Raw genomic sequence first — 16428 nt, 5'->3', positions numbered from 1 at the left:
CCACATCTTGTGTCCTAAGTCTAAACTTAGGAAAATAAAAATATCAATGGGTATTAATATAAAACTAGGTGAGAAGGTTCTAAATGGCATGGATCAAGCCAAATCTAATCTTAGCCGTTGATTAGAGATTCAATCTCGGCTGTTGAAGAATCAACAGAAAAAGTATAAGAGGAGGCTTGAGGTTCAGTTGGAGATACACCAAGATTGATTAGTTAGTTCGATTTTCTAGAGCAGGGTTTGCTGAGAAAATTCGAACAAGTGATCAGAGTTGCAGCGAGGGGCAGTGAGTGCATAGCAGAGAGGCAGAGATAGTGCCGAAGGACCAGCGCAAAGGCAGAAGAGGCTACGCAAGAGCCACGCAGAGGGCCAGAGTGACTATGCAGAGGCTAGCTGGGCTTGCGTGGTTGACGTAGAAGGCCAGAGAGCCAACGCAGAGCAGCAGAAGGCTGACGCAGGGGGCTTCTAAGTGACGCAGAGGCTAGGAGGGCTGACGCAGAGCTTCAAAGAGATATTCATGGAGCAGACTTGCTGAATATCTGCTTTTGAAGAGACGTATTACTCCCAGATAGATTTCTCTGTTGGGTGAGCCAGTTTGGCACCCTAGTTGTACTCAAGAAAGCTGCTTAATAATAAAACCCTCAGAATTGCTGCACCGGTTTTCCCGCATTGGGTTTTTCTGGAGACGATTGTCCAAAAATAATGATGTCCCTTGTGTGTTTGTCTGTTATTTTCAGTTGTTGATCTGTAGATGGTTGAGACTGCATTTGTGTTTATTTTCAGTATTTATATGGTTAAATAACTTGTTGAGTAATAAACAAGTAGGAGAAATAAACCAGATAATGCAGGAAGAATTTCTAACGTGTTAGACTTAGAAATTTCAACACTTGTGTTCTTCATTTAACGAGTTATTTTAAGAAATATTCAAAAAATATTAAATGCAAATACACTGTAGGCTACACCAATATACAAATCAAGTACTGAAAAATAAATGAGACAATCACACAAAGGACACACTTATTTTTGGACTAAACGTCCTCGGAAAAACCCAATGTGGGAAAACTGGTGCAACAACTCTGTGGGTTTTCTATTATTAAGCAGAAGTTCTGAATACAAATGCTGGTTGCCCTCCTGGCCAACCGGTGATAGAGAAATACAATGGCGGAAAGCCTGAGTGAGTTTTACCTCACTTCACCCGACAGATTCTGGCTGATCCATCAACAAATCTCGTTGGCCCCGGCTACAACTGCGCTGCCCCTTCATAGTAACTGCGTGGATCTCTCTGAGGCTTTGTGTCAACTCTTCTGCCCATTGCATTAGATTTCCCCGATTGTTCCGGCAGTTTCTTGAATTTTTGTCTCCTAAAATGTCGATCTCTTGAAATTTCGGACGGAATTTCGCTCTCCTGAAATTTCGAACATGTGGAGAGGGAGAGGCCCAGAAATCTGTACCCAATCAATGAGGAGAGAGAGAAGTGTGAAGATGAGTGTGTCCAAATGAGGTTAAGTCACCTTCTATTTATATGCAACGTTGATGATGAATAGACGTGACTATTGGGTTTCTGAGCCTACATAAGTTTGCTGGCTGCCCTTGACAATTTGACCATAATCAAAATAAATTCATAGCTTCATTTGTACATGTCAGAATTGGTTGATCTTTAGATCAATCCTACACCTCTCTGAGAGAGGAATCCAAAAAAAATCAATTGTCATAAATAAGATGACCCATGTGGGGTTTGGCCCTAGTTGCCAATTTTAACACTCCTCTTAACTAAGGAGAATTCCATCTGCTAATCCACCTGCCAATCTGTACTATCTCTGCCATCAATGCACTGCTGAACTATGAATAAGGAGTGATCGAGAATGTATCATACCATTCTCTAACTAACCCGAAGTCGGTCCCAATCAAAGGAGAGTGTGTCATACCACTCTTACTGACCTGAAGTTAGTTCCAATCAAAAGAGAGTGTCTCATAGCACTCTTACTGACCTGAAGTCGGTTCCAATTGATCCCAGATCAATATCAGTCATCCTAGCATAGGGAGTACGGTAGTACACAATGCGCCCATTGGTAGTACTATGGGCCCTATCCTCATTTCCCTACTCATTGGCCAGACGAGAGGTACTAACCATGAGTCTCAAACTGCATGGGTAGGATGTCTCAGCATGAGAAGGATGAACCACTCATCCTGCCTACATGTCGCCAAGGGGTATCGCAGGGGAAGATTGAACCACTCACCCTGTACACAACAAAACACTAGGGGAAGGCTGAACCACTCACCCTATGGTTGCTCATCACTCCAAGAAGTACCCCAAGGCCCCCGGAGCTCCCAGAGCTCAATGTCCATCTCATACAGGACCCTCATAAGAGGGTCCCTCCACGACTCCAAGTCGTTCTTGGAAGGCCAAGAACTTGACCTTCCCCAGGGGCTTTGTCAGAATATCGGCGACCTGCTCATCAGTTCCAATGTGATGGAGCCTTATTGCTCCTCGTTGTACCATATCCTGGATAAGGTGGTACTAGATATTTATATGCCAAACATCTGCTTGTTTCCCATAGTTATTTGGAAGTCCATTTGTCCTTCTTGATAGCTCGAGAAATGTTCTCGTACTCCAGTCATATGAGCTGAAGCCCCACTATCAATGTGCCAAACATTCGCTGATGCTAAATTCGCTAGGCATGCGAGTTCTTCATTTAATCTGGTAGATAAATTTGAGACACTTTGAGTATCCATATTGTGCCAATTTCTGACGCTAACCTATCCCAACAACTACTGCAAGAAAAACTGCGTCCCACCTGAGACAACCCTCCTTGCTGAACCTTTTGCCGCGTTGTTCCTTCTACCACTGACAAATTTCGATTGGAAAGACTTACCTCTCTGTCGACTCACTTAGAGAGAGTTTTCCCGTGAAATCTAATCTCCTTGGCTTGAACTGCACAATCCTCTGGGAGATTTGAATTTTTGCCCCTGCAAGAATTTCGAATTCCCTTCTCCTTTCAACGCTGGGTCCTTCGACTTCTTTCTTCTACTTCCCTGTAGCTCTGATACCATGTGAAAATTTCTAAATAGAAATCCTATTGCAGTGATTAATATTATTTCTTCTAATTATCTCATAAATAAGTTATCCACAGTATTTTTACGACAAATATCGAAATATATTCTACTGCAACCTTCACAATTAAAACATTGCAGAAAGAAAGTGTAAGGACATATACAACCACAATGACATAGTTATTTTTAGACAATTGTCCCTGGAAAAACCCAATGTAGGAAAACCGGTGCAGCAGATGAGGTTTTTTATTATTCTTCAGCAAATTCTCTTGTACAAATTATAGCCAACAAAATAGGAATGAGAAATTTTATAGACACTTCTTGACCAAGTTTTACCCCAGGTGAACCACTTCTTCTTCCCAGGAATCCTTTTGATCCTCTCCGCGTCAAACTGCTCTCCCAGGCCCAGCGTCAAGCTGCCTACACAGGCTCTGCGTCAAATTGCCTTTGTGTTGCCTCTTTTTGTGTCACCCTGTTCCTGCTTTGCGTCTTGCTGCCCTGCACTCTCTGAATATGCTGATACCCTCTCTCTTTCTCACCTGCAACTCTCCTTCTGATTCGATTTTCTCTTGCCAAACTTCAACCAGTGAGAAAATCGATCTTACTCGGGTAACTGAGTATCTGCCTTTGGTGTATTCTCCAAGTGCCCATCAAGTCTCTTCTTATAATCCTCTCGTTGATCATTCAATGACCCATATTAGATTCTAATCAATGGTTAGGATCATTTGACTTGATCTCTGCCTTCTTCTAGAAGTTCCATCCACAGTTTAGATTAATACCCATTAATTATTTTAATTTCCTAAGTTTAGACTTAGGGTCCCATTAAAAATAATTAATTATTTTAATAAAACTGTTTTCGGGTGGAATTTCCCAAAACGGTTTCTGGGTATTGAAGAATGCATGCATCTAAGCCTTCCTGCAAATTTTGAGGCTAGAGCACATTCGATGCTACCCCAAATCAACAATTTATTTCATATTTTATGGCCTCTATAGGGTTATGATTAGTAGGTAAGGGAGACTGATGAGATGGAAAAACACAAGTAGGCTACCTATGATGATCATATCGAAAAGGGGGGATTATAATTTGATTATGATCTTGAGGGTGTGTCAAAGGAGATAAAGTATATTCAATGAGGGGTTCTTCCTTGACACCATACTCACAAATGGGAAAGGGCTCATGGTCAATCAGGATCATTTGAAAAGAGGTGAGGGAATCACTTGTGGAAGACTTGAAGTGATGAACAAAAGGATAAGGCAGAGGGGAAGGTAAAGTATTATATTCAACGAGTTTTTCGTCCTCAAAATCACCCTTTTAATGTAAAAGAAAATAATGACCCTTCTTCTCAAGGGTATTGATGGATATGTCATCATAAATAATGCCTGAGAGAAAGAGGAGACCACTCTCAACCTCATCGTCCTTATCGGTGTCATAAATGGGAGCACAATCAAATTGAGGACCGACAATTTCCCATTTCTCCTTTTCAATGTGGAAGCAATCTTCAATGTCATCTTCCAAGGGGCTAATGGGGTCACCTTCTTCAAGGTTCTCAAAAGGAGATTCATTGAGAGTAATATCCTTGAAAAGGTAATATTAGTCTCAACTTCACTTTCCATGGACTCATCCTTCCCAACACGTGTTCTCAAAATCATTCTTTTCATCATGTGGACCCAAGGAGGACTCATCTTCCCATTCATCTTAGATTCTTAAGGTCTTGATGATGCTCGATGAAGCCTTCCTCTTGAATGCTCAATGTGGGGCATACTTGAAAATGCCTAAGAAATCCATCAACGAACTCCTCAATAGATGAGATGTTGCTAGGTTCGTGATTTTGCTACCATGAGTTATGACCATAGAGAGAACTAAAGAATAACAACATAAGGACATCCTGGTGGACCACTTTCTCCTTTGAAGTACGTGGATTAAATCTTTCCACATGGTCAATTGCAGAGCTTAGGTCACCATAAAACACGGGTAGCCCATGTACCATCCTTCCCGTGACATGATTGGGGTGCCCAAGGATGCTAGCGATGTCCAAAGTGAGAAAATCATTAAAGAAAGACACCCTACTTTGGGTATACATGTAAATTCTGTAGGAGTCGCCAGGGTGATTTTAAAAATGCCTAGAAAAATGTTTGCTTCACCCTACAAACATCGACCTTAAAGTTCAATGAAGAACTAGGGCTTCGTTCTTCCAATGGAGTCGCCAATAATGATATGTCAATTTGTCGTATGGGGAACAAAACACACGTTTCGTGTCCCCGACAACGATGCCAATATGTTACCGCTCAAACTAGAAGGGGTCCTAGGAGGGAATCCTAAACAAACAATTGCTAGGTCAAGGGCAACAATGGAGCAATAACCCACTGTCACCTTAGCTAAAGCTACCTACTCTTTATAGACTTTCACTGATGGGAGGAGACCCTGTATGATAAGGATAAAAAATATGAATAGATCAAAGATAGGATGAAGGATGATCCTAGAAGCCTATTCACAAGAGAGGCTCAAGACTGTGGCTTGCCTGTCTTGGAAGACACGATGGAAGGCTCTTTAGGAAGGGCTTGGGGAGAATTTCAAGGGTTAGGTTTTGAGTATGTGTCTTATAAAGGAGATCCCTAAGCCCTAAAATTGTTGTGGAAACTTGGGTTCCAAGTTATCTTTGAAGAATTAACCTTGATAGTGCATGGGACCACACATGTCACGACCCAAAATCGGTTTTCCCGTTTGGAGTGTCGTGCGGCACCAACTAAACATTCATACTTAGTTTTTTTCTTCATGTTTTCCGGACTATGCCTACAAACATCATCTTTACTTTTCTCCATTATTAGTTATGTGCGGAATAATCATAACATTACAATAGTACCAACAATGCTCAGCAAGACCAACACGATATGGACAATTTTATAATTTCATTTATAAAATTTTGATATACATATTTTTACAAAAGTTCATAGGGAGGCTGGTTCACTGAACTCGGCCTCTACTCGTTTCTTTACACAGTTCGACGTTCTACCCGAACTCCCGTTCAGCTCGACCCTTCTGCGTGCCGTGGTTCTGTCTGCACGTTTAGTTGTGCCCATCACCCACTGGTTGTAGCCCGCCCGCCTTCACGTTCTATCGCACAGCCGCGACACTCCACCATGCCCACCCGTTGTAACATGGGTCCGTGGTCTGGTCGCCCTGCGGCCACCACTTGACTTGCTTGTCGCAACCGAACTCTGCAACGTTACTACTTGGTCAGCCCGCTCTGCGGGCTCATACCCGAACACCTTGCTGTAGTTCTGTTTCACTGTCGGACTCCAACCTTCACCCTCGCATTGCGACTGTGTGTTGGTTGTGATGTTCGATGCCTTCCACCATGCTTGGCCGTCCACCATATATATGCTGTCCATCGCATGGGTTAAGTGTTGGTTCCTGTTGCTCGGGGCATCGACCCACCAAGTCGACTCGCCCTTCAAGCTTGTCACACCCACTTATGATGTGTCAACCCATTGCTATGTTTGTCCACCGCATCGTATAACTTCTCCTCATTGCACTACATCACTTAGTCGCATTTCTTGCTTGTCGCACTCGGTTATGTGCGTGCCGGGTGTGCATCCCTGTCGCACTTCTCCAGCCACATTGCCAAGTCTTGCTCGTGTTGACTCGCTCGGGCATGTGCTCGCTCGAACGGCCGTGTTGGGTCGCTTGGTCGCGCCTGCCCGTCGCACTTGGGTCATGCCTGCACATCGCACAACCCTCCGTCACACATGGGTCGCCCAGTAACGACCATGTCGCGTTTCACCTATGTGCACCCATGAGGGGCGCTCGACTCACTCGAGGGCGGTAATGCCGAATTGGGGGCTTGACGTCCTCCCGCATCATGAGTAATTGTCGTCCTCGCCAATCCTATCAACCACATCAGCCCATCGTTAAACTCAACAATCACTTTCTACCCAACGTCAGCTCTGCTACCCTTTGCGTCAGCTTCTCGGCCTCCTGCGTCCTCAATGTTGGCCCTCCAAGCCTCTGCGTCAGCCCAAGGTGCCTCTGCACTGTCTCTCCGACACTCTCTCTGCCTCTTTGCTATGTATTCTCGGCCTTCTACCGAACTGCCCCTCACTGCAACAGATCACTAACTCGATTTCTTAGCACACCCTGCCTTAGAAAATCGAATTGACTGATCACCTTGGTGTATCTCCAACTGACCCTCAAGCCTCCTCTTATACTTTTTCTATTGAATCTTCAACGTTCGAGATTAAATCTCTAATCGACGGCTAAGATTAGATTTGGCTTGATCCATATCACTTAGAACATCCTCACCTAGTTTTATATTAATACCCATTAATATTTTAATTTTCCTAAGTTTAGACTTAGGAACTCCATTAAAAATATTAATTATTTTAATATCTCTCTAACAGGGTGGAATTTCCCCAAACCATTTCTGGGTCTTGGAGATCTCATGTGCTTTAGCCTCTCCACCAATTTTCATGGCTAGAGCACATCCGATGCTACCCCAAATCAACAACAAATAGGTGACAACCCCATCTCTTAATTTTGCCACCAAACGACTCCTTGTGGGGTTAAGGGCTTTTTCTTACTAACTTAGGTGTGCGTATAGTCTCTTCATGCTAAACAAATTGACATAATGCATGCTTGATTCTTCCCAATGCTTCGCCTGTTTTGTTCCTTGGAAAATTTTCCTAACTTGTGGACCAAGTTTGCCCAAGATGTAACTAGCCACTGGATGCTCAGATATGAAAAACTTAACGTGGCATGGACCTCTCTCCTCATGCTCTACAATCTGAGACTAGGTTGATCTTTTGACCATGAGGACCACTTTGCATTGGAACCATGAACTTCCTTAGGAAATATGAATGTTTTCAAAAGAGACTGTTATGCTCTAAGAGTTGTCATGAGGAATACTATACTAAGGCCAATGTCACATATAGACTCAATAGACTCTAAACATTTGGAATGACATAGGTGCACCTTGACATGGGATGGACTGGCTGATACATCAGTGATTAGCCCTACCATGCAAGCCTTCAAACTCTATCTCCTAAAGAGTAGGATAACCGTTAAAAATAGAAACTCTCTCCAATCTGGTGAAAATATGTATAACAACTGATTTTGAGTAACCATGACACCACCAAACCCATACTACAACCAATCTCCATGGGAAACAATCCCTAGCCCAAACAAAGCTATGTCTGACTATGTCTTTGAATCTCCAGACTGATGAAATGTGCTCGTCATTAACCCTCCAAATTTGCAAGGGGGCAAATTTAGGGGCTAATAACCATCGAGATGGAAAGACCCTCATCACTCATTATTGTGCTATATGTTGATGATCTCCTTTTGACTAGTCATTTGACATTGATGATCAATGACATGAGGCAACAACCTAAGGACATTTTGGAGATCATTGATTTAGGGTTTGTTCGTCTTTTTTTTTGGACTTTAGATTTCTTATACTTGTATTGGAATTTTTCTTTCTCAACCTCGGTACACCCTAGATCTCTTGTAGCACTTTGGAACGGAAGATTGCATGCCAATGTATGCTCCTATTATTTCAAGGATGAAGTTTGAGATCAAATTTCCATTAGTAGTGTTTGATGTGTCACTTTATGGACCTTTGGTTAGAAATTTTCTTATCTTACACATTCTCAACAAGATATCTCCTTTGCATATTTATGTGTTCCAACTACATGCAGGAGCCTCAAAAGAGTCATTGGTAGATTGATAAGCATATCTTGTGTTATCTGAAGTAAACCCCACATAGGCATTCTTTACTCTATTGGCAATGGCATTCATCTCCTTGTTTTTTTTATGCTCACTAGGTGGGTGATCTTGATGAGTGACACTCTACCTCGAGAGACATGTTCTCTTTGGTTTTAGACTAGTTTGTTGATGTTCCAAGCGGCAAAAGGGTCTCTTCTCCATTGAAGCTAAATATACTAGTGCAACTCATGTCGACATATAGTGATAGATGATACTTGATCAAGTAGGCCTTGCTTAATGGCCTCCTTTCATCTTATTTTGTGACAATGAGAATACCATTGAGCTTACTCACATTCTGGTGAATCATTAGAATTCCAAACACGTTGAAATTTGGATGCATTACTTTTGTCATCTCCATGCTCAAGGGAAACTTGTGCTAGTCCTTGTTGCTTCTGTAGATCAACTTGATGATATTTCACCAAATATCTTTTGGAGCCCACCCTCACAAGCCTACAAACATTATGGGTGGAACATAATGTATTGTAATGTCCTCTCTCCATCAATCCCTGCTTAGATTAAGAGTGTTAAATGGAGTTAGAGGAGGAAGGGTTCAGCTAAATTTAGCAGGTGCACTAAATTTGGCAGAGGGACCCACAAGTGGGACCAAGGCACATATTATTCCTTGACTTAGGAAAATTTAAATTTTCCTATAGTCAAAAATTGGAGCGATCTCAGTTGTCCAAGGAGACTTAATCTTAGCCCTTCGTGGGCTAGTGGGCCCAAGTCAATATCTAAGAGGGAGAGGGGGTGAAGACTTGGTCATTATGCATCAGATTTGTGTGTTCTCTTCAGCAATAGAGCATAGCGAATTCCAACACTAGGGTTTTCCACACAATGCAGACCAGCAAGAGAAAGGAGGCCGTACAACCATCACAACTTCCAGAATCGTGTTTCCAGCAGCAGTGCATGTGTGCTTGTGCAGAGCATCTGCACAAAAGGCCGTATGAGACTGTATGGAACTCATGCTGCGCAAAAGAGGGAGGCCAAGTGGGGTAGATAGAGTCTAACTGGTGCATAAAAGTGTGCTGGTCAATGAAGGGAAGTCTTTTCCCTCTTCATGTAATTTTCTGAATTTGCTATTGTTGAAGAAAAATAAAGAGAACACACAGTTGTAGGTTTTCCCCAGTTGGGGTTTCCTGGGTAAAATTTGTTGTGTTCAGTTTTATGGTGTGTTTGTCTTCATTTGTTCCTTATTTTCTGCTGCATGCTAGTTAGAAAACTCAGTATATTTGTGGATTGAAGTTAAAGTTCAGTTTTCAGCTCTTTACTTAGCATAGTTCACAGATTAGTTGCTGAGTTTTAAAGAAAACTAACAAAGAGGGGATGTTGATATCATGTTGTTAATCTTCAATTAAGTTCATGTGTCAATCCATTGTATTTGTTACAGCTTTATGCAACCTACTTATGGGTAGCTAACCCCTTTATTGTACTCTCTATATTTAAGTAGGTTGGTCTAGTCATCCTCTTGGAACTAGCACACTAGCTGTAAAGGCTGTGTATAAAATTTAAATACAAAGGTATACTCTATATTATCTCATTCAGGTGAATTCTTTCATTGTTTGCCTAAGGGAACCTCTAAACTATTTTCTCTACTAGTGGTATTTCTTTCTATTTGTGTGATTGATTGTTTTGGCATGAAGATATGGTATGTAAACATCTTTCTTTTCATATATATTAAGGGCTGTTATAAATCTGCTTGATGATTGGATTAGGTTCGTCCAAGGGATCAATGTAGATCTACTATCATCTTATGGTTTCACTACTAAGGGAACTTATATTTGGTACTTCTCTCTTATGGTTGAGTTGTTAGTGGGGCACACTTCTATGCTTCTGTTTTTAGGACACTCGTGCTTCAAATTTGAACTCTCTCTCTCTAATGCACTATGCCTCTCTCTTTAGGCACTTGTGAGTAGGCTATTTTGGAATTTAGGTGAGATTTGCTTCCATTGATTCTCTTGTCAACCCTTGTGAAATTGTGAATCTCAGCAGGGGGAATTGAGGTATTTAGGTGGCAGTGTGGCTTGCAAAGTCAAGTTCAATTTCTTTTGTCTAGATCAATGTTGCAAACATCGACATCAGGATAAAATTGGCAAGAGTCCAGAGAACCAAAAAAATGTAAAAATCAGGGAATTATCAGTAAAAATTGGAAAACATGGGCAAAATTAAAAAAAATACAAAAAGTAAATTTTTTTTTTCTTCACTTAAATCACGATTTTTTCCATTGAACTGTACATTTTTAAAACTGTTTACATTAAAATCGTGATTTTTTCGCCCATGAATTGGCTAGGCCAAAAAATTGCAATTTCATGATTTTCTTGCGATAAAATCGGGATGTTTGCAAGATTGGTTGAGATGTTGTTCTCCTTGATCTTGGGGCACAAGATCAGATGCTTGCTCGTTTAGCCTTTTAGGGCTGGAATTTCCTGATAGTTTGTTGCTTGTATGTTTTAATTCTCGTTACTCCATGATGTACCTATTTGTTCTATGGGGTGACATATGATAGATTCAAAATAAAGGAAAAGCTTCCTTTTATCCATATTAGCCTGTCTTGAATTCAAATAACAGGTACATGCTTAACCATTGTTGGCTATGTAATTGTGGTGGTTGCAATTGTTGGCCTAGGATGACTACTTGTAGTAGGTTGACACTGGTCCTTAGATCAACTTAGACTTATCATTTCCCTTCAATTCATAATTAGTTTTTGTTGTTTTCTTTCATTGGCAACTTTATTTACTCTTCCTCCATGAATTTTTTTAATGATGTATGTGACTTGATGTGACTAATATTATTATCATATTAGGCATATTTTGGAGGATAATACTCTTATTTGTGTTGCATCTTTCTAGATTTCCTTAAGGTTCTTTTGGCTGGATTCTAATATCTTTTGTTTCTTGTCTTACAGTTACTAGATTTAGATCCGAAAGTGTTGATTACCAATGGAAGGATGCGGCTTCTAAGTGAACGAAAGGTGGTCGAGCAGCTGCTAGAGAAGGCATTCCAATTTCAATTGGGAGGAGGAATATTTGGCAAATGTCTGGTATGATTTTCAATAAGGTTGATGAAGAGTCCAACAAAGCGATGGTTTGTGGGTTTCTTTAGGGAAGAAATTTACTAGATCTTGTAGCTACCTTACATCTTTGTAAGATTTTCCCATTTATTTACAACTTACTTTCTTAGTTGTGAAATCTTCTGTATGTATGTTAACATTGAGTCGATTTAGATAGGCTATTCATTTACTTTCTTTGTTTCCTATATTTTTTTCCATAATATAGTCTAGTAAACTGAATATTTAGAAAACTATTTTCGATGTGAAAAGACACTCTTTGTCTACTTTCTTTTATATAGCATTTTGATCCATTTGTTTGGTCTATCCAATCTTAAGCCTTTTAGTTTTCCTCTATACTTTTTTTTTTCTCCAAGTGTATATTTTGACAACAATGGGAAGGGCAATCTTTTGTTTGTAAAAAGCTTGGTCACAAGCTATTATTGTTAGGAGCAATAGCACGTAAAAGGGTGTAAAGTTTAGGTATGTTCTATGCTTAGAGAAATTTATTTCAATTTTCATAGTTAGCTCAATATCTTTTCCAAATTAGCAATCACATCAGCATTAAAGTAAATCGCAGATAGAACATAAACATAAATTGCAGAAGACAAGCCAAGAGAAGAGGACACAAGACGTGGCGCTAGCCAGGGACAAACCCCAATGTGGGGAAAACCTTCATCAATTCTTCTTATATGTTCTTAAATAGTTCAGCAGAGAGAGAGAGAGATAGTACATATACAACAGAAGTCAACACTTTGACTTATCTAAATAAGAGCATAGATCATCTCTAAGAAGATGATACATGGGTAGCTGAACTCAGTGGAAGACACACTGCTTCAACTGATTCTCCCAGGTGACTCCATCACCATGCTGCACTATCATTGTGCTGCTCCTCATCATCATGCTGCACTATCACTGTGCTGCACCATGCTGCACCCATCATCACTATGCTGCATCTCATCATGCTTCATCAATCATGACTGTACCCATCGCTGTACTGCATCATGTACCATCATGTGGCATAGCTGCACCATGTTTGCCACATTGCTTGTCCCAATGTTTTCTGCACCAAGCACCATTGCCTAGATGTCCCCTTTACCATGCTCCAACAAGCACCATTGCCTAGCTGTCCCATTTTCCATGCTGTACTAAGCACCATTGTTTAGCTGTCCCATTTACCATGCTGTACTAAGCACCATTGCCTAGCTATCCCATTTGGCATGCTGTACCTTGCTGCTGTCCTAATGAGTTTGCTGTGCCATGCTAATGCTGCTGTCCCATTGTAGCCTTGCTGTACCATGTCATAGCTTGCTGTCCTATTGCTTTCTCCACCAAGTCACCTTGCTATCCCATTTGCTTTCTCCACCAAGTGACCTTGCTGTTCCATGTATCTAGCTGCCAACACACCATACAAATGCCGCTCCAAACAGTTTATATACTGCTGTTCGTGACTGTTCTGGTTAGGGCACTAGGGCAGCCATAAACTCCTCACACAGTCCTAAACAACCCTCTGGAAAACTGCGACACACCCTTAAGAGACACCTCCTTTGCTATGCGGCTGCGTAGGGTCAATATCAGCCCTTAATCTGCCCCTATGCAAGCCTTGCTGTAGTGCTAAGGCCTGTGGCCTAGCACACAGCAGTCTTGTAGCCTTAGGTCCCTCAAAACAGTGCCTAAACCAACAACATTTAGCCCTTAAGGGCTTGGCCTAGCACACCGCATAATCGGCCTCCATTACAGCAACTTGGACCCCAAAATAGTCCTCTTATTCCACGCTGCTCCAGCCTCCTTATGCTGCGGCTAGGGCATGTTATAACCCTCCTTGACTGCGGCTAGGTACAACTCGTTCAGGGCCTCCTCTATAGTGTTATTTCTCCATCCAAGGACTGAGGCTAGGCTCCTTTAGGCAATGTATAGAAGTAGGGTCTCTTCTCTTGAATCGCTGCTAGATCATCCTCCTTAGGACTGCATTAGGGCATCCTCCTTAGGACTGCATTAGGACTTGTAGAGGGTGTTGAAGTTTCTAAGTTTACTTAGTTTAGAAACCCTTCATGCATTTTTTCTGATTTATTCCTACCTACTTGTTATTTTTCTTTAACAAGTTATTTACAGGGTAAATACTGAAAATAAACACCAGTGCATGCTCAACATGTTACAGATCAGCAACTAAAAGAAACAAGAACAAAAACACCACATGACACCATCATTTTTGGACGAATGTCCCTGGAAAAAGCCAATGCGGGAAAACCGGTGCAACTATCTGAGGGTTTTCTTATTAAGCAATATCATAGTACAATCTGGGTGCCGAAACTGGCTTACCCAACAGAGAATTTCCTTAGCAGCTATACCTCCCAGTCTGAGAGAAATCTCCTGGCTGAAACCCTGGAAAAACCTTCTGGCAGCTCCTTAGCACAAAACTGCTCTGTAACCCCAGCGTTTGCCTAATCTAGACTGCGTCAGCCCCTCTCTGTCTCACGCTGACCCTGCATCAGCCTTTCTTGTGCCTCTGCATTAGCTTTCTGGGCCTCTACGTCAGACATGCTGGCCTCTCTGGTGCTCTGCGCAGAACTTGGCTGCCTTTGTGTGGCCCTGCGTGAGCCGTTGCTGGCTCTGCGTCACTCTCCTTGGCTGCAGCGTTGCTCTCCCAGCACAATCTCTGCCTTCTCTGTTTCTCTGTACTTAATGCCCCTCAGCGGCTCTCCCGATCACTGTTTCTATCTCTCTTAGCAAACCCCGCTCTAGAGAATAGAATGACTAATCACTCTGGTGTCTTCTCCAAGTGACCCTCAAGCCTCCTCTTATACTTTTCCTGTTGACATCTCAATGGCTTTAAGTCCCTAATCAATGACTAAGATTAGATCTGGCTTGATCCATGTCTTCTGGACCATTCTAACATAGATTCATATTAATACACATTAATATTTTATTTTCCCTAAGTTTAGATTTATAGACTCCATTAAAAATATTAATTATTTTAATATCTCCTGATCTGTTTAGAATCTGCCCAAACCCTTTCTGGGTGTTGGAGATCTCATGTGCCCTGACCTCTCCACCAAATTTCGTGGTGGAGCACATCCGATGCTACCCCAAATCAACACTCCTTCTTAGTGAGGAGTGTGCTCTAGCAATACTTCTCACTGAGTATTACTCTGATCATCCGACATCGGTACTTGTGCTGATGCTAGGCCTTCCTGCCCAACATCCTCTGCACTGCTGCCTCCTGTACTGCTGCCCATGGTTTTGCTACTGCCACTACTGCATCTGTACGACAACTCCATTTGCATCTGTGCTGCTGCTCGTCCTTTCTCCCAGCACTGCATCCGCACTACACCTCCTCACATCAAGCTGCATCGTACTGCCCACTGCTGCACTGCAACTCAATTACTGAGAAGTAAGTAACTGATCTCCCAACTGACCTCCCTGTTGGGCTAGAAACACCCACTGATGCTGAAGCTCCCTCTGCTGCTGACAAGTGCTGCCTCTCTCTGACCTCTGCATTGCTGCAACAACTCCCTGCATCTCGCACTGTTACACACCTCTCTGTGCCTTTCTGCATTGGTGCAACACTCTTGTGCCTCTCGCACTGCTGCAGTCTGCTAGCTCTGTGCTATCTTGGGACTCCTGCACTGTAGCTCTCTTTGTCGATTCATCCGCATCCGTCTCTACCCACTCAGCCAGTCCTGCTACTCCTCGTCAGGGCTCACGTAGCAAGGTCTAATCCAAGAGGCTGGGTACCTTAAGGATCCTGCCCCTCATCGCCTGTAGTTCGCTTGACTACAGCTCGATGTCTTCCCACTTCGCTCAAGTGGTGCGTGTGCACTCATGGCACAGTCATCATCTGTCAAAACTTCCTTCTCTACCCGTGCTGGCGCTGCCTTAGTCTTGGAAGACTCTCCCTTACTCTTCTTCCTTGGGCACTGGGTCGCATAATGACCCATCTCCCCACAGTGGAAGCACTTGATCTTGGAGAGATCTTTCTTCTTCTGCTTCTCCTGCTTTCCCTCAGATGCTAGGGCCACATCCTCCTCCTCCTGCTTGACCTTGATCCCTTTACTGTTGCTACCTATCTTCGACTGCCGTCTGATCTCTTCCTGGCAAAGAGCTACTGACATCTCGTCCCAAGGTAGGAGAGTTCCTCTGCCTAGGATACTCTGGACAAACACTTCCCAATCTTCTGAGATAGCATTCAGGGCTGTCCTCACCATAAGCTCTTGATCCGGTGTCGCTCCTATAACAGTCAACTGGTCTTGGATCTCATTCAGTCCTCTGAGGAAGGTGTCAATCGATTGACCCTTCTTCATCTGATACGACCTCATCTGGTTCTCGAGCAACATTCTTCTTTGCACAGAAGTATGCTGGTACAAGTTCTTGAGAGCCTCCCACATCTCAACTACCATTTCCTTCTCGGCTATATGTGGTACCACATGATCCTTGACCCCATCAAGGATAATGCACTTGGCCCTCGCCATCGCCTCTTCGTACTTGTCGTTATCATTGGGGTCGACTGGGATAGCTATAACCTTTAAGGCGAAGTTCTTGACACGATTCCTGTCAAGCACTGATGAGATTCTAGCCT

General features: G+C 42.5%; 1 protein-coding gene across 1 annotated transcript in view; it reads left to right on the top strand.

Moving 5' to 3' along the window:
- LOC149258266 (uncharacterized) overlaps positions 1-11867 on the top strand; it is a 204958-nt gene extending 193091 nt beyond the window's left edge. Inside the window, exon 5 of the mRNA XM_089414960.1 lies at positions 11712-11867. Within this exon, the coding sequence (XP_089271086.1) occupies positions 11712-11852 (141 nt within the window). The 3' untranslated portion in view covers positions 11853-11867. The remainder of the gene's footprint in view (positions 1-11711) is intronic.
- The last annotated feature ends 4561 nt before the right edge of the window (positions 11868-16428 follow it).

This window comes from Pinus tabuliformis, chromosome 6, assembly GCF_031772625.1.
Source record: "Pinus tabuliformis cultivar Carrire ecotype Pingquan chromosome 6, CPIR1, whole genome shotgun sequence".
NCBI classification, from domain to species: Eukaryota; Viridiplantae; Streptophyta; class Pinopsida; order Pinales; family Pinaceae; genus Pinus; species Pinus tabuliformis.
Note: the sequence above shows the minus strand (reverse complement) of the source record. Positions and strands in the feature narration are given on the sequence as shown.